This window comes from Carassius carassius, chromosome 1 (assembly GCF_963082965.1).
Source record: "Carassius carassius chromosome 1, fCarCar2.1, whole genome shotgun sequence".
NCBI classification, from domain to species: domain Eukaryota; kingdom Metazoa; phylum Chordata; class Actinopteri; order Cypriniformes; family Cyprinidae; genus Carassius; species Carassius carassius.
This window is the reverse complement of record NC_081755.1, coordinates 27,370,702-27,388,376: the sequence shown is the minus strand read 5'-3', so window position 1 is coordinate 27,388,376 and position 17,675 is coordinate 27,370,702. Positions and strand designations below refer to the sequence as shown.

General features: G+C 37.9%; 2 protein-coding genes across 10 annotated transcripts; both read left to right on the top strand.

The window, feature by feature from the left end:
• The first annotated feature begins 927 nt into the window (after nucleotides 1-927).
• On the top strand, nucleotides 928-13,267 carry LOC132143517 (zinc finger protein 236-like). Of its 9 annotated transcripts, none has more exons than XM_059553826.1 (11): nucleotides 928-1,276; nucleotides 1,794-2,290; nucleotides 2,446-2,766; nucleotides 5,210-5,380; nucleotides 5,475-5,699; nucleotides 11,054-12,022; nucleotides 12,175-12,247; nucleotides 12,439-12,522; nucleotides 12,659-12,747; nucleotides 12,825-12,903; nucleotides 13,000-13,267. In XM_059553826.1, exons 1-11 carry the CDS (start codon nucleotides 1,087-1,089, stop codon nucleotides 13,089-13,091), a joined length of 2,790 nt encoding a protein of 929 aa, XP_059409809.1. In that variant the 5' UTR covers nucleotides 928-1,086; the 3' UTR covers nucleotides 13,092-13,267. The 9 variants fall into 9 exon arrangements, 7 of the variants coding, with proteins under 7 accessions (XP_059409809.1, XP_059409838.1, XP_059409829.1 ...); XM_059553809.1 differs by having other exon boundaries at nucleotides 929-1,276; nucleotides 12,175-12,304; nucleotides 13,003-13,267; XM_059553800.1 differs by having other exon boundaries at nucleotides 929-1,276; nucleotides 12,175-12,304.
• An 845-nt stretch (nucleotides 13,268-14,112) lies between these two features.
• Nucleotides 14,113-16,912, top strand: LOC132115461 (uncharacterized). The gene is made up of 3 exons (XM_059523992.1): nucleotides 14,113-14,497; nucleotides 15,552-16,286; nucleotides 16,433-16,912. Exons 1-3 carry the CDS (start codon nucleotides 14,308-14,310, stop codon nucleotides 16,498-16,500), a joined length of 993 nt encoding a protein of 330 aa, XP_059379975.1. The 5' UTR covers nucleotides 14,113-14,307; the 3' UTR covers nucleotides 16,501-16,912.
• The last annotated feature ends 763 nt before the right edge of the window (nucleotides 16,913-17,675 follow it).

Sequence of the window (17,675 nt, the reverse complement as noted above, 5' to 3'; positions counted from 1 at the left end):
ATAATTACTGGTGATTTTTAACATGCAAGTAGAGCAGCCTACGAACTCCTGCAGAGTAGTGAAGCTGACTTCTGATGAAATTGCAAACTATTTTCTTCATTAAGTTTTCTTCATTCAACACATAGTTCTTGGGTTTTAACTGTAAATTACCCTACAGTTACTAGTGTAAACCTATATTAATGTTTTTTCAAACAGCATTTTTAAAGCTTTTAGAATATTTCAGGTTTTTTTTTTTTTTTACCACTTCAGCTGTTATTTTGATATTTTTGAGAATTAGACATATGCAATATTGGACCCACCGGTGGGTCCACAGAGTTGATGTGGTTTTAAACAGTTTTAAATGAGTAACTATAATTTCAGTTACTACAGTCATTTGGTGGACACTGTGGTTAATATGATGGTAAACTGTACATTTTTGTAAGGCCATCATTGGGAGAGACAACCAGAAAACGTATCTTGGGCACCGTGATGATGGGTCCCCACAAGACTTGTAAATTGTATACTTAACTCATTTTAGCAGGAGCTGTGCGTATTTGCAAGGAACATTGAAATAATTTCAAATGTCTGTTAAAGTATTCATTGTAAAGGTAATCTGATGCGTTTTTCTACAGCTAGCTCAGTTATACAAACTACTTTACACAAACAATATTTTTTTTAAATGTAAATGTTGTATAAAAAATTATTAAATGTAAAATACGTAATGACAGTAACTGTTATGTGTTACAACGCCAAAAGTAAATGCTCGAGTAGAGTGGGCTACTGTTATTGTGGTTGTCTGATCTCTTCCCAAAGCGACTTGTTGTAAACTTATTTTTCTCGATACTTAGATACTTTGAAAACCGCGTTTATCCTTGTAGATACAAAACTTTTGCTACCATTTTGTTGGACATTTTGTGTCGGCTTCCTCTCAGTTTGCTCTGCAGCGTTTCTCCAGTGCGGTAGGGGGCAGGCAACAGTTTCCGGCTGCCTTCGAAATTTGGAAGAGAACTGCAACTGTTCTTGCAACGGGGATAGCGAGCTCTTTCAGTGGTTTGTGTTCGTTGTTGAATTTAACTGCTGGAAAAAGATAAAAAAAATAAATACAAGATGACCAAGCTGCAGCTCCTGCACCGCGCGCTGAATGAGCGCCTGATGGCGGCGGTGGAGCAGATCATGGAGATGGTCGGCGGGACGGTGCTGGAGTACGAGGAAGAGACGATCCGAGCACGGAAAGAAAACGAGGTCCTGAGACGGAGGCTCCGGTGGATGGAGGGGGCAAACCGAGCCGACTGGCCAGGTAGCACGATGCAGTAATGTCGTTTTTAATGCAAAACACTGCGCAGGACAGATAGCACGGCTTGATAATAGCCACGAGGAGAGTTTTCTCCAAACATTTATTTGGTTGCTAGTTGCTACATAGTTTTGTGTTCTACATTAAATGCACGGCCGTGGACTTTGTTTTTGGTGAGATCATCCGCGTGCATTAAGTCTTTGCTCTTCCTTATAAGGGAAGTTATAAATATTTGTTATATGAACTATACTAGCAACCGCATTAGGCAAAGTAAACACTGATCTGTGAATTGTCTGTGCGATGTTTTCGCTCCAAAACGTCCAGGGGGCACGCAGATTAGAGCTGCCCCCTCTAGAGTCCACAGGAAGAAACGCATAAACGCATCATACGACACAACGGACCATTAACTTGCATTTCCTTTTGATTTAAACCAGCACATTTTACCTGCAGATACTCAGTTATGCTTAAACAGTAATTCACACTTTTTGTCATCAAATTGTTGCACTTTGTTTATTTTTTTTAGGCCCATCAGAAACTGTTACGCTTTCCACCACAGACGAGGCCAGTCCATCCCGGCAAGATGAGGGTGCTGTCAACTTTGGATGTGGACCGGGATCAGAAGCTCTTGTGATCAAAACAGAGTCGACTGAAATCCCCCTGTGCAGCATCAGCACATTACCTCAAAGTATTGATCAGGGACCTGAAAATGCCGGGACAGGCACAGGCATTGCCTATGGCCTGGTGGACAGCATGTCCTGGGACTCTGCCCAAAGTTACATGGCCCCTCTGGACTTTGATCCGACGTCAGGCCCCAGTAGGGTCCGGCATTGGAGAGGACAGAACAGAAGGCAGAGGATGTCCTTTGCCTGTCCAGACTGTGGTAAAGTCTTTGCAAGTAAACAGAGGCTGATGGTTCATATGCGCATTCATTCCACCGAGAGGCCTTATGCGTACCGCCGGCGCAAGGAATGCTTCTACGGTGACAACAAGAAAAAGAGGAAGCTGCAAAGGCTCTCTCAGGTAAACAGTAGCACGATTAAAGTCGACATGACATCTAATCTCATTTTATCATTTTAAAATATCTTACTATACAGGACACAAATGAACATTTCTAAATGTGAAATGAGGACGTTTAAAGGATATTCCAGTAGCTTGTGTTGTTTTCCCACACGCAGCTGTCAAGAGAAACTGTGGACGATCTGTCAGATGGCTCTGAGCAGATGAACAGGAGTGAAGAAGAGCCTGAGAGTGACCACAACAACAGTGATAAAGAACCAGAAAAGAGAATTACCGCCCCTGTGCAGAAACGGCGCAAAAAAAGAGGAGTTGTAAACCAGATGTGTCGGTGCCCTCATTGCCCTCATCGGGTGTTCGCTCGGCCCTGTCAGTTAGCCTTGCACATGAAGACCCACTCAGTGACAGCCCTTATCAACCTGCCCGCCCGAGCTCAGTCAGGAACTCAGGAGATAGTGGATGTGAAAAGGAAATTACCCAAGGTACTGCACGTTCTCTAGTGTCATAAGTAATATGGGTGTAGATATGCATAAATAGAGATTTTCTTTCCTTCACACATAAATACCTCTTAAGGATGTTAACGGATAGAATGGGGAGAAAATAAACTACTCTTAAAAAAAAAAAAAAGTTATATAAATCAACCACTATTCTGAATATTTGGTGTGATGTTCATTGACACATAATGTTATTTGATGCAATAAGAGTCAATAAAGTAGTAAGAGAGTCAAAAAATATATATCGCATAGTGCACATTTTGGAGTAGTGGTTGACCAATATGGGGTTTTCAACGGCCGATGATAATAACAAATGTACACAAACCTTCTCAAAATATACTTTTTTTTTTTTGCTATCCTTTGACAAAGTGATGAGTAGAATGACTTCTGTATAGTAAGCCCTAAGTGCTATCCTAAGATAGTAAGCCTGTATCTTAGGATGAACTAAACACACTCATACAGCTACAACCAATCTACGAAGAGAACAAGAAAGCAACCACTGAAGCAGATGCTGTTTTAACGGTGAGTCTGAGGCCAAAAGTGAGAGTTATGAAAACAAGAGTTGATATGTGGCTTAAAAAAAAAAAAGTACCGTTACCGGAGATGTTATGTGGGGTTGATGCACCACTAGTTAAAAAAGAATCAGTGAATGCAGCCTATGAGCATAACATAACTCTGGAAACATCAGATGTAGCTAGGTCATCTGTGATCATTTTTTGTCAGATGATGTGTTTTATGTAACTAGCTAGATGTGTAGATCATAGGTTTATCTAAAGATGAATTGAAGAACAAATATAATGTACTATAATCAGCATTGCATCAACTGCTACTTCATTCTAGTAGTCTGTTGCATGAAAAGAAAAAAGCTAAATTATTATTATTAGTTTTTTATTATTAACTGAAATGCATTTGTCAGTACAAACTATTCTGTGTGCAGGAAGGGAAGGTAGATCAATTATTACATTTATCTGAAGACTGACTGAGAGCAGTAGATTAGACTGATGCACTGTTTATTGTAGTTGCAATATATGGCATGTTATTCAGCTGGTGTTTGTTTTTAATTTACCAATCCGTGCTCTTTTAGAGATTTTTAAATGAGGGCTTTTCTACCTTTTTTGGATCTCTCTCGGCCAACCTAAGAACCTCTAGTATTAAAAAAAAAGCTGGATTTTTATTAGGGCTGCTCCGATCATTCGGAGCCGTTGTTAACTGAGAAGATGCGCAAATCCACGTTCATTTTCAGCGTTTATTTGCGCATCTTCTCAGTTAACAACGGCTCTGTGTAGTAACAGCTTATTACAATATTTCATTATGGAATTCTTAAAAGGTCATTTGTTAGAAAATAGTTAAGGAATTTTAAAGAGTTTTCAATGCTATTAAAAGACCAGTATCACCAGTGAGCTGAAGAAAATGTCAGATAATTGACTATAAAATTCTTGTCTTTTATTTATATTAAGTCAGATATTAGTAAGTTGAAGTTCATTTTCTAGGCCCGCTTTCATCACTGCATTTCAGTTAAAGCCATACCTACAATTATCTGAATGCATTCAGTGTTTTATAATATAAAAGAAAAACTTGAATGCAAATAAGTATCGCTAAAGTGTGACAAAAAGCTTATGCATGTATTTTCCTTATTGCTTCACAGGTGGAATTTGTTCCAAATCGCTGTTTTAGCAAAGTTTGGGACTACTTTTCAAAAGATGCATATGGTGAAGTCTTCTGCCATGCATGTTCAGCCAGAGTTAGCCGGGGGTCCAACATGGCTGGTCGGAAGAACACATCTAATTTATGGTCTCATCTTAAAATAAACCATCGACGTGCTTATTTAGAGGCAAAAGGGTTCGGTCAACCAGTTAATATGCTGATCAACACTTTGGACACACCTCCGATTAAATTAGAGCGTTTTGAGCCAGAACTGTGCTTTGTAGAGGGAGGTGGTGAAATAAAACCGGTTTTGATACCCGAAGAACCATCCAGTGGAACTTTGTAAATATTTTGTATGTTTATATATGTATATACAAATTAGAAAATCACAAAGTTTTTGATTTTTTTTTCTTTCTATAAACCAGTTGTGTATATATATATGTATATATTAATAAAATTAGTTTGATATGAATCCATGAATTTGAGTCTTTTCTGCAGGTGGTTTACTTTAATATAGTCCTATATTTGAAATTTTTGTAATGCCATGTTATCTTGGAAAAAATGTACTGTAGAGTTTAAATGCCACACATTGTCCAGCAGTATCAGTGCCCTGAATTGGCCACATTCGGACGCACTGTTTGAATATGCTGTTACCGGGATTGACTTATATATAAAAATACAGACATTATTCATCCACTTTCATATCCAGGGTGTAATATGTTTGAAGCACACTGCGTATGTTTTTCCATGCTTCTCTCTTTGTTAAATGGACTTGAATGTCTTTCAGAGGCAAAGAAAAAATGATGTGGAGAAGGAGGGCAAAGTTGCTGACAAACGTAAGCTCCAATGTTCAGAGTGTGGCAAAGTCTTCTTACATGGTGGCTGGTTTCGTGTCCACATGAAGTCCCATAACACCAAAAAGGTTTTATTACGCAGAAGTCTGCAAATCAAGACTGAGGTACCTTCTCACACATTGTATAAATTTGATCTGGATGTATGATCATTCCCATTATTGTGTTTCTATTAAGTTTGAATATTTGTATTCCTCGTAGCGGACTAAAGAAGAAACAACTGTGGCCGTGCCTAAAACTACAGAAGTACAGAAGGTGAAGAAGGTCAAGAAAACACATGCCTGCCCGCATTGTGATAAAGTGTTTACTCGTGAAGGATGGCTGGAGCCACACATTCGCACTCAGCATGGGGAAGTAAGGAATAGGAGTGATTACTTTAACTTGTATGGCAGTGGCCGTACAAGGTCACAACAGCTTGCCACCAAGGTTAGTTTTCAGATTTGTAACCGATTATGCAAATGTTAAAGGGGTCATCGGATGCAAAATGAACTTTTACATGAACTGAAATGTGTACTACACAATGGTCTTGTGTGTATAGAGTTGTCTGAAATGTGTGTACACAGTAATGATGTGAATAATGATAAAGTCTATAATGAAAAAAAATGTTCATGATAAAAATCCACTCAGTGGACATGTGGAAGATGGGCATCCGATGACCCCTTTAATATATACTTTACGGATACGCTGATCTTTTTTTTTTTTACTTTTATTTCTGTATAATAACTCACATTCCTTTTTTATTGATCGATAAGCGATTACGTAAGCGCAAAACTCAGAAACGGCAAGTCACTAAGAAGATGAGACTAAATAGCCAGAAAACTAAAGGATTAAGAAAGGTCAAGAATAAACGACGTCAAACAAGTGATGATAAGTCCATCCTGGTTGTTAATGTGCCAGCATTCACAAAAGATGAGGATGAAGAAAGTGCAGATCTTCCTAATACGGCCATAGATGAGTCGGAGAGCGCTCCTGAGCAATCAAAGGACATCTCAGGCTCTGACTGTGGAACATCAAGCACTAAATATCTGAAGAGGAGGTTCCCATGCAAAATATGTGGCAAAGACTTTGCTCTGGAGAAGAAGTTAAAGAAGCACTCAAGGAAACATGTAGGATGTATGCTAAAGGAAAAGAAAAGAAGACGAGTGCAAACTAAAATGGAGCCGGAGCTTAAGGAACAAGGAAAAAGGAAATGGGAGGGAAAAAAGAGGCTTGATGATGAGCTGTCAGCAAGTAATAAAAAACCAAATACTATGGTATGTGTTCTTTACAAAACCCTGAAGAATGATCCAAATATACCTCCGCATTTCATAGTTTTAAATCACAATAACATAAATGCCAGATTTGTTTAATGATAGGGATCTTGAAAATCTTTCACAATCAATAGAACCAGAATTAAGAAATTGAAGGAAACGATGCACAATTAGACAAGTAATGATTAAGGATGCAAATGTGTGACCATCATGAACGAGCTGTTGATGCTAAGACAAACGAACAGAAACCAATAAGAGGCATAGAAACCAGGGATCTGGAAATAAACTTTTATGTGGAATAATAGAAAAAAGAATGTGGGTTAGTCTATTATATGGGTGCCTTTTGATTTTCACATTGAAGTGTAAATGATAACGAACTAATAATAAATAACTGCTGATACCAAATTGACTTGATAATACAGCCAATATTTTAAAACAAAAATCTCACAACTTTAATGCGTTTACTTCTGTTTACTAAAGGATGTTTATTTGTGTATTGATTTTGTAAATTATAATATAGGAATCTGCAAGGTTAGTAATGCCTTTCTGAAAGCACTATTATGTTCCAACTTGTATCTGTCAATTTAGATTGAGATAATACATTGCAGGGTATTGTATTTTACACCTAAAATCTTAACCTATATAAATCATTTTTATTAAAGGCCCTCATTTTTTAGATAACTACATTAAATGTGTTTTAAAATATTTTTTTCGTACCCCTTCAGCAGACGCCTCATGGGTCCCCAAACAAAGACTCGTTACGGAAAAGCAGAACCAGAGGGCAAGGGCCACTACCCTGCCCATTTTGTGGCAAAGTTTTTGCATGGGAAATGCGGCTGTTGATGCATATGGAGATTCACTGTGGAGAGAAACCGTACGCCTATCGGCAGCGCAAGAAACGTTTTTATGGTGACCTGAAAAGGGGCCGACGCCCAAAAATCCATAATCAGGAGGTAGGAAAGACTATGTGATTAAACTTTTTTTGACTGCTAGTTTAATCCAGTTTCATATCTTCGGGAAAAAAGAAGAATTGTTTGTGCATTGAATCCTAGGTCGTGCTGACCCTAAAGACTGTTGTTTAAGTCCTTATACGTATGGTTGATTGTCGCTTTCCCCCACTGCAGCCTTCGGGGGACAAAAGTGATGAGTCCGAAGAATCTGGGAGTGAAGAGACCTTGAATAAGGATGGATCTGCACATCTGAAGAGAAGTGCAACCCGTGCAGTGTCTGGAGCTCTCGCAAGCAGGAAAGCTATTGAGCAGCCTACCACCTCTTACAAGAGTAATCAAAGAACCAAAACCAAGCTGGTCAGTGACATCATGAGCCACTTCAATATGCAGCCCAGGATCGTTCTACAACCAATTATGACAGCATGCAAGTACTGGAGCTCAGTCCCTGGGGGAGCTGACTTAAAATCAGGTTGCTCTGAGAAAAGTAGTGGCTTTAGTCATGAAAAAACCTCAGCACGGGTTGATGATGAAATGGTGGATGCTGTGAAAGATAAAATCGTGGATTCCAATCTTTGCACATTGCCAGTGGAGTTCTCTGGTCATGGCATCCAAAACAAGCCTGAAATATGCTACAATGAGACAGAAATAGTCTGTGTGAAGGTTGGATCTCCACAGCGTGATCCAGAAGTAGAGCATGACAACATTGGGGGCACACTGGCCTTTGAATCATCTGAGGTAAATAACACAAAGAGTCAACAAAAAGGCGACTGCAACGTTAATTTTCCTGGTGTTTCAGAAAACACAGCCAGAGACCAGGTACCATTTATAGTAATAGATGATGACCTAGAGCAATCGGATGAAAGAACTGCTGCTGAAAATGCTCCGTCTGAATGTGGAAGAAGAAAGTGTGATTGGAAGTGTGATTGTAAGAACATTTCTGCTATGAAATTAACCGTAATGCCACAAAAAAGCGTTTTTCAATCCTTTTTCAAGGAAACTAGTTCTGGCACCATGAAGAAGAACGTTGACACAAAATTAGTTTGTGTTGTCCTCTCAGATATTGAAGACGATGTTGATGAAGATGTGTTGACTCCCTCCAAAGGTTTAGATAAAAAGAAAACTGCCTCTGCTCCTATCATTCAAATTGATCAATTAGATGCGGTGGGCACACCTGGCAAAAATCTCTCCAGCGACTCCAACTTTCCAGCTCCAGATGCAACTGCCTCACAGCATATCTCAAATCACCCAGTCAGAGACCAAATGGCCTTTACTGCCATCAGACAAACAGAGGACATGCCCATGAGTTCAAAGGAGAGAATGTCATGTCAAACATCTGATATGGTATTTGCTGGTCAAGAATCTCTGTCGGATGTTAATGTAGACAAGAAACTGCTAGACATGGAGACTGTCAGTAGCAGTGAGAGAAAAAATAAGAAACTGGGTCTGAAAAACCAGGTGTGCAATAGTAGCAGATTGAAAAGTAATACGGACTCAAAGTAAATATGGACTCAAAAGCAAATCTGTTCTCAATCAGCCTCTAGAAATGTAAAGAGTTATGTAAATACTTGAACAGAGAAATCTCAATTTATATTTAATTACACTGTTTTCTTGTAAAAAAATTTAACTGTCAGATGTCAGAATAGGTTCTGGACGATTCAGCTGACAACTCTGATATCTCAGGGATGAATGAACCTTCTGTACAAAATGTGAAAACCAATGAGTTATTTGTGAAAAGTTTTGAAGAATCCGAAATGCCCTCAGACTTTCTCATGTCCCATAAAACCTCTGACAGTGGATGCATGACTGCAGTGAGCAGTGGAGGACACAAAAAAAAGTAATGCAAGCACTGTATTGATGGTTTTGTGGGAAGGCATGTAGAAAAATAGAACTGCACCTAAAGTGTGTTCATGTAAGAGAACCTGAAGTGGTGAAAGCTTTAAATCTTGACAAAGACTGTAGAGAAAGGAAACCGTTGTTGAGCAGTTTTCTATTAAAAAGAACTTCAACCATCCTAGAAATTCTAAAATGGATTATGATGAAGACCTTGTTCACCGCATTGTTTTTTTTGCCAGGAGTCTTATAAATAGAACAAATTTCAGGAGCATGTTTTTAAATGTAAGCACAAAAAGAATCCAGCAAAACTCAGGAAACTTTTGATGCAGAATTGGGAAACCTTGCTCCAGAAACTCAGCATCTACAGACCTTTAGATCCAACTTAGGCTCCTTTATCAGTTCTCTCAGATTTAGGCAGTTGCCTTTTTTTCCAGAAACTAGGATATATGAGGCGAAGGAAAACCATATTTTAGTGTCATATCCCCAAATTGATTTGTGATCCGAAACCCTCAAGTCCTCTTAATCTTGACTCTTGCCAGAGTTCTGATCTGAAAACATATCATCCAGAAGTGGAGCTTCCCACTGTTTCCAACATGGACAACAGCATAGCTCAAGTTGATCTTGATGCACAATTATTAGAACCATCTGTTCTTGATTTTTGCCAGGGTTCTGCAATAAATCCTGCTCACTTGGAATCTTCTTTCAATACATCACGGAACCCTGATGTGGAGATAGTAGAACCACCCATACTAGATTTCTGTCAAACAACACAAGTCATAGAATCTACAGTTCCAACCCTTCCTATTTCAAACGCTGGTTGCAATGTTCTTCAGCAGTCCCTTATAAAGCAAACAGATCCTAACCAACTTGTGAGCCAACCATTTTCTTCAGATTCAGAAGTGTCTTGTGATCTAGAACCTGATGGTTATTCTTCTTTGTGATACTGGGTGTTGTGACAACCTTCAGCTCTCTTCAAATCCAAAGGTCCCTTCAAGTACTGCATCCTTAAACACTTATCCAGAATCAAAATGTACTCCTAATCTAGCTGTGTTTGATGACACATTCTTGATCACTAATGAGACCGATCAAATCCAAGATTCAGATGTAGAAAGGAACATCTTTATGGACTCTAATGTGCATCTAGAAACTGAAAGTCATAATCCAGATCCTAATAGCTGTAACACTGAATAAAAACCCAGTGTAAGCAGCCTAAAAGTATTGAAAAAACAGATTTTGGCAGAAGTGGGAATCGGCCAACAGCGGATCTAGAATTCAGCTCAATTCCTTCAATTCAAGAAATCAAATCCGAAGCCGTAAGACCTGTGTCTTACCTTAAATTCCAAGAGTGTGATCTTCAAGAAGACCCTGAGAAGATCACTGCTGAGAATAGCAATGTTTGTGCTGTTGAAGTTCAACATGACACAAGCATATCAGTGACAAGCGAGCAGAAGAGAAAGAGTCTCCCCGATCAGCTGTCTGAAAGAAGTCAAAGAAAAGTTGTCCAAGTTCTCATTCTCAGGTTGTTAATTTTTTAAGTGTTTTTTTATTTTGTTTGTTTTTGTGAAGCAAGTTTTTAGTTCTCACTTTTGATTGAATTCTGCTATCGTAATTTACATAATGAAATGTTTTAGTGCTAATATTCAAAAACTGACAATACAAAGAATTTTGAATTATTATATTATTTAATTTATTATGCTCTTTTAAAATGTGGATTATTTTATTGTTTGTTATTATTCCTTCTTTGCAGGATCCTGAATGCCACACCAATTCCACTGATGACAACTCCAGTGTATTCAAGACACATCGCTGCTTTTACTGCAAGCAGCCACATCATCGAATGATGGATCATCTTCAGACAGTTCATCCTAATGAACCAGAGGTGGCAAAAGCTCTCACTTTTGACAAGAGCTCACAAGAAAGAAGACAACATTTGAACCTTCTACAAACTAGGGGAAATGTTCTATACAACACAAATGTGGTTCAAAGTAGTAAACAAGATTCAAAACCATTTGAGACGTTTGCATCGAGTTGTTCATTTGATGATCGAGTTTATTGCATCTACTGTTTAGGGTTATTTAACACAAAGTCTTTTGTTTCGCATTTAGAGCAGTGTAAGGGCAAATCTACTCTAAGTGCTGGGGCTAGCTGTGGTGAAATGCTTCCTAATGCTGGGCCCATTCCTCCAACCCCTGCACTTATTTCCCCCTCTAGTTCAGAAGAGATTGATGCTGATATAAAACCGTCAGGTTTTCATTGCCTAAATACCCTCTGTGAAGCCCTTCCAGACCTCAGCTGCTATGAACAAACAGACATCTCAAGTTCAAATGAGGAGTTTAGAAACAATAGACAGGCAGAGGGTGCCATTTTACAATTCAGACGTTCTCCTGAAAATGAAGTAGGTTACGAATTGAAGTCAGATAATTCTCTCAATCCAAGCACTGGTCAAGAATCCACAGACTATAAGAATAAAGGAGTAACTTTTTTTCCAAAGTGTGATGTTGATCAAGAAAGTGCTATGACACCAAGATCGTACACAAGCTCCATCGGTCCTCACCCAGAATACGACGTTCTCAGAAATGATGATCCACATGATGATTTCCGTCCACCTCAAAATGCCCAAACTGTGTGTAATGACACACCCAAGAGTAGAGTGAAAGTCCAAACTCGTACCACAGGGAAGAAGAGGAGGAAGAGGCGCTCGCGTGTCCATAATCTGGTAAATATCATTGTTAAATTACTTATTCTGGACTTTGTACTTTGTCTGATACATGTTAACATCTGAGCAGAACTGTGAAGTTCCAGTATTTAGCCAGTATTTTCAATGACCATAGGATACACAGTGGTGTGGTTTTCTCCTCATTTGTGTAGTCACTGCTCATGGATGATGACTTGCTGGCTGAAGGAGAAATGTCCAACTCAAAACAACATGTCTGCCAGCACTGTAAGGCAACTTTTGGCAGTCCATACACGCTGCGAAGACATGAATACACTCACACGGGTCAGTGTGTGCAAAACCCATTTTGAATACGCACATGATCACATATTGCACATATAAGCAAAATAGCCACAGTGCCAAGGGTCAGAATCATTATTTATGCTTGTTCACTTTTTTATTTTTTTATTTCCACACAGGTGAGAGGCCATTCTGGTGCCATCAGTGTAATGTGGGCTTTATCCAGAAGTATCGACTTTTAAAGCACACATTTGCTTGCCATGGTGAGTTTATTCCTCTTGGAGTTGTTAACATATGTATGTATTACATTTGTTTGTGTTGTATTTTTTTACCTTTATGAAATTCATCAAAATCAGAGCTTGGCATGAACTGTTGAAGGGGTTTCTGTTTGTCTTCAAGGGGACACACCAGACCAGGGAAAACCAAAAAGAGCAAAGAGATCAATTCAAGATGAAGAGACGTCAGTAAGGGATGAAGCTAGTATAGAGGTAAAGAAAGTTTTTGCCTCACCAATACTTGGTTCTGATATAAGAGGATGGAATTAACATCCTTGTTTTATTTACAGCCAGCAACAAAAAGTCTTGAAGATTTACCAAATGCTGTTACAGAAGACACTGGGGGGAAAGTTACAGACACAAGGCAAGGTAAATAGTTACTGCTTGTCATGCAAACCTAAAAAGCAACAAAATGCACTATGTATTTCTTGTCCATCTTTTAAAGCTTGTAACTTTTTTTGACGGAAGATGTTTTTGTTTCAGACATCGAGCTGAGAGAGTTCCATTGGAGGAAAGCAGAACACAGTTCCGTCAAAGACCATGACACAGATCGCTAGAAGTTATTGTTTACATATTAGTGTAATGTTTTTTTTTAATGTAAATATGTTTTATGTATCAATCTGATGGATTCATTACTTTTATGGATCGATTAATTTTAGCCCACTCTATTGTACAGATCATAGTGTATGTTTAATCATTTAACTTCAGATTGAGAATAAAAAAGTTAGAGGAATCGAAGAGTATATTGGTCTTTTTTGGTATCTGATATGCGACTTCAAGCAGTTTTCAGTTTCTCCGTTACAGATGAGATTAGACATTTACTCCTTTACTCCAGTCTTCAGTCTCACATGAACCTTCAGAAATTATTCTTATATGATGATTTTGTGCTCAAGAAACTTCATACTTCAAACTCCATCAATGATGAAAACAGTTGTGCTGCTTAATGTTTATTTATTTATTTTTGTAAATCACGAGACATTTCAAATGATCAAAAGAACAGCATTATTTGAAATACAACTTAATATAAAAATAATATATACACAAATCTAAAATGATTATACATATACATGTCTGCGGTCACTTGATCATATATAAACAACTATAAAATCAGCAGATGCTAAATGTGATGTTTTAATTGCTTGTAACAAGTTTCAGGATACTGGTTTCAGTAAAACATCTTGAGTAATAAAGCAGTTTTATGAATGTTGTGGCTTAATGACATAATCTCCTGATCTCATTTGTTAAAATGTTTTATTCTGATGGATTTGGCTAGAAAATCTGATTTTTTGCTTAGTATCCATACTTTCAATTGAAAAGCAAACAGCTAAATTATTTTAACATAATTTCTACACCATTTTTATTCATCAGCGATTGCCACACAGAGAACTGGGTTTCTTGTTACGTACTTGTACCAAGAGATAAGAGTGTTTTTGATAAAGATGATGTTTGACTCCAATCTCATGTAAGCCACTATGACATCTCATAAAAGTATGTTTAGATTCTCTATTTATCATTACAAGCGCTGTGGATGAGAGTGAAGCTATGACTGAACATAGCTTATAAGAATGACGAAGTTATTTGGCCAAAAGCTTTACAGTAAACGCTGAACTGTCTCCTCCCGTCCTGTGAAGGGTGCTAGAGTCACTTCAGTTAGCACCGCAACCTTATGTGTTTGTGCTTTGGTTTTAAAGGGGAACTTTCACGCGCTCGTCTGTGTACCTGTATTGTCTGTATTTGTCGTTTAAATACAGCGACTTGAAATAAAGTAGAGGAATGGCTAAACTGGATTGTCTGAACACTTTCATGACCGAGCGCTTGATGGCTGCTGTGAAGGAGATCATCTTCACGGTCGGCAGAACGGTTCGGGAGTACGAGGAGGAAACGGAGCGAATCCGGAGCGAAAACAAGCGACTGAAACAAATGTTGCGAGACACTGGGTGCTTCAGTGAAGAAACCAATACCGGTAAAATTATTAATCTCTACAAAATATGGTGAATGTTTCTGGGTGGTTTAGAACTGTTTATAATATTTTGACATGATCTATATATTTTTTCATCAGATGTTCTCATTTGTCCGCGTGTTTTGGTTATCGTCACGAGTCCAAGTTTGATTCATGACCACGAGATAATTCATAAATGTATCTATTTTTGATTACACGGTATTCGAGGAAGTATGACTCACCACTGACCTTAATAATATTGTGAAAAAAATGCATATAAGAGTCAAGCAGTCCATTAAATAAAAAAATAGTTTTTGCTTTAATGCTGTGTAATCCAGTTTTATCTAGTGTACTTTTAAATATTTGCCGAGATACTATCAAATTCTTTCGAAATTGGAAAACGGACCAGAAATATTAATGACTCATTCTGCACTCGTGGGCGTGCCCTATTTTTGTCCAATCAGATGCTTCAGAATTTACATTTCACAACAATAACTCATAGCTAATGAAGGTTCACTGCTGTCTGTGGCATGTTAAACTCGACATGAAATTGAAACCAACCCCATCTATATTCTGTCTGTTTGCATGTTATTGATATTATGAGCCATTAATCCATGCGGGGTTTTTTTCTGACTTCTTAATATTTAATCAGGATATTATAAATGTCTTCTGGTGAAATTACTTTTCTCTGGAGACTTATGCATGTCTTCTCCAATCATTTAGTCCTCTTTAACTATGCCACTGCAAGCTCACATTCACCTGCTTGCATTATTGAGCACAGTGTCTCAAAATCCAATCAGCAACCAATGACTAGAATTCAGTCTATGCCTTAGAAATTTTTTTCTTCGATAATTTGTATGTCACAATGTGGAAGAAAAGATCTGTTAAAAATATATCTAATATACTCTGTTCCAGCTTTTAATAAATAGATCAACAGAGGAACAAAATCTGTTCATCTTTAAGTCTAATGTCATCAAATATGTAGTGTAGTGCACATTACAGATTCATGTGGATTTTCAGTTCAACAGTATGTTTTTATCGGCATGAAGTAAATGTTATTATATTGTTGTTTTTTCAGCTCCTGTGCAGTCTTATCAGCCCGTCTCCCCTGGGCAGCCCAGATGGATCTGCAGCCATAATGAGGAGCCAGAATCGTTAGAAGAGATCCAGGAGGACCAAAGCCAGAGACTAGATGAACAACATCCCTTCATTAAACCGGAAAAGCCTGAGTTCTCTGTCGATGCTTACAGGGAATCTGTAGATTTGCCATTTAAAGGCAGTAGCAACAACGAAGGCTCACATGTATGCGCCGATCACACCGACACAAATCCTATTGAGGATGAAATGACAAACTGTCATTTCCCATCTAAAATCAAAGTTGAATTCATGAACTCCGGCTTGTGTTCAGGCGATGCAATGGGGAGCACTGAAGATGCATATCAGAGCTGGTCACCACACAGTCCAGATTTGCCTTTAGGGGCTTCAGACATATACAGAACACAGCATCCAAACCAGCCGATATGCGCTAACAGCGAAGCTCCAGCCTCGGTATCTCAGCATAGCAGTTCATCTCATGATGCCAGTCACGTTTCATATCACAACATATTATGTACAAACAGGGCCTACTGTAGCAGTAAATGCTGTGAAATGCAAAAGAGAACAATAGCCAAATCAAGCCCCGTATGGAAGTATTTCTCTCTAAAAGAGGGAGACTGTAGCAAAGCAGTGTGCCTTATGTGTAGGGCCGTCATATCTCGTGGTCGCAAAGAATACACAACATCGGCTCTTCTAAAGCACCTTCGGATGAAACATGGTAAATGTTGATGTTATCATTTGTTATCTGATTTTATATATCCACATATATAGGTACAGTCCTTTCTGTTCAACTAATTTTACGGTGCTTGAGTAATAGGATAAATATGAGGAAAGCCAGACATTATCTTTGTGTTATTCCTGCAGGAAATGCGCTAATCTTTGGCAGTGCTAAGAAGAGACGAATGAAAGAAATTACGAGAAAGACTGTGTGAAAACCACTCTGTGCCAGTATGGACACTGGCTATTGTGCATCATGGCCAAAGTGTTTTCAAATAAATTGTTTCATCACAATCTACATAAAATGGAGTGAGTTGAGATAGGCAAGTCAGAAATGTAAGCTTACAATAAGTAATCCAAGCTATTTGGTTATGGTTACAGAGAAAGAGTTGGGGAAAAATGTCACAATCTTTAGCCTGTAAGTCTAACAAAATAACAGGATATACATACTAGCTAGGACAAGATTAATCTCAAAGAAAACTTATAAAAATAAATAGATTTAATAATTTTCACAGTCATTTACAGAATATTTTACCACCCCACTGAAATGTAAGATGTTCAGGTTTGAAGTTTTGAACTTGATTGGTCTTTTATAGTCATTTTTGCAATAAATGAATCATGGTTTAACAGTGTGTTGAGAATTCTGTTTGTTGTTGTTTCTATGTGAGACTCTTAAATTTTTTTAACAAGTTTGTTCAACTTCCAAATCTTGTATTTATAGATATAGGAACATAAATAAAGGAAGTTTATGCATGTGTAAACAAAGCTCAAGACTTGCACCTTTCTGTTTAGAGCTGAGTTTTAACCCTTTGATGCACAAGCTTTGAAAACACCTTCTAACGCACAACATTGGTCAAAAATAACCCATATTCATTTCCTGTTATTTCATGCTTGGCTGAGCAGTCAGGTCACTTTAGACCAATATTGTGCATCAAGGGGTTAAAAAAGATAATAAAATAAGATTCTGTAAGTCATGAGGAACTTTCTCGTAATGACTTCTTATTATAAGACGTGAAGTCATTATGAGATTATACTCATAAATCATAATTGTTTTTTTTTCTAAATCTTTCTAAAAACAACTCAATTATGGGAAAGTCATAATACATAATTATACTAAATTATAAGAATGTTTCTCATTATTATGGTATGCTAAATCATCATTATGAGAGTTTCTGTCAATATGAAATACTAAGTTATTATAATTATGAGAAAGTCATTATTATGACTAACAAAATCATTGTTTTCACTCAACTGAGGGAACAGGCAAAAATCATGGCTAGGTTTCTCATATTAATGAGAAACCTCATAATAATGACCTAGTGTCTCACAATAATTATCTGCTAATTAGTAATGTATGCAATGCATGCATGCACATTATTATACATCATGT

Bases quoted from the DNA above. Each gene is read 5' to 3' on its own strand.
- LOC132143517 (XM_059553800.1), top strand. From the start codon at position 1,087: ATGACCAAGCTGCAGCTCCTGCACCGCGCGCTGAATGAGCGCCTGATG. The intron at 1,277-1,793 runs GTAGCACGATGC...TATTTTTTTTAG, and splicing joins AAACCGAGCCGACTGGCCAG to GCCCATCAGAAACTGTTACG. The intron at 5,381-5,474 runs GTACCTTCTCAC...TATTCCTCGTAG, and splicing joins GTCTGCAAATCAAGACTGAG to CGGACTAAAGAAGAAACAAC.
- LOC132115461 (XM_059523992.1), top strand. From the start codon at position 14,308: ATGGCTAAACTGGATTGTCTGAACACTTTCATGACCGAGCGCTTGATG. The intron at 14,498-15,551 runs GTAAAATTATTA...TTGTTTTTTCAG, and splicing joins CAGTGAAGAAACCAATACCG to CTCCTGTGCAGTCTTATCAG. The intron at 16,287-16,432 runs GTAAATGTTGAT...TTATTCCTGCAG, and splicing joins GCACCTTCGGATGAAACATG to GAAATGCGCTAATCTTTGGC.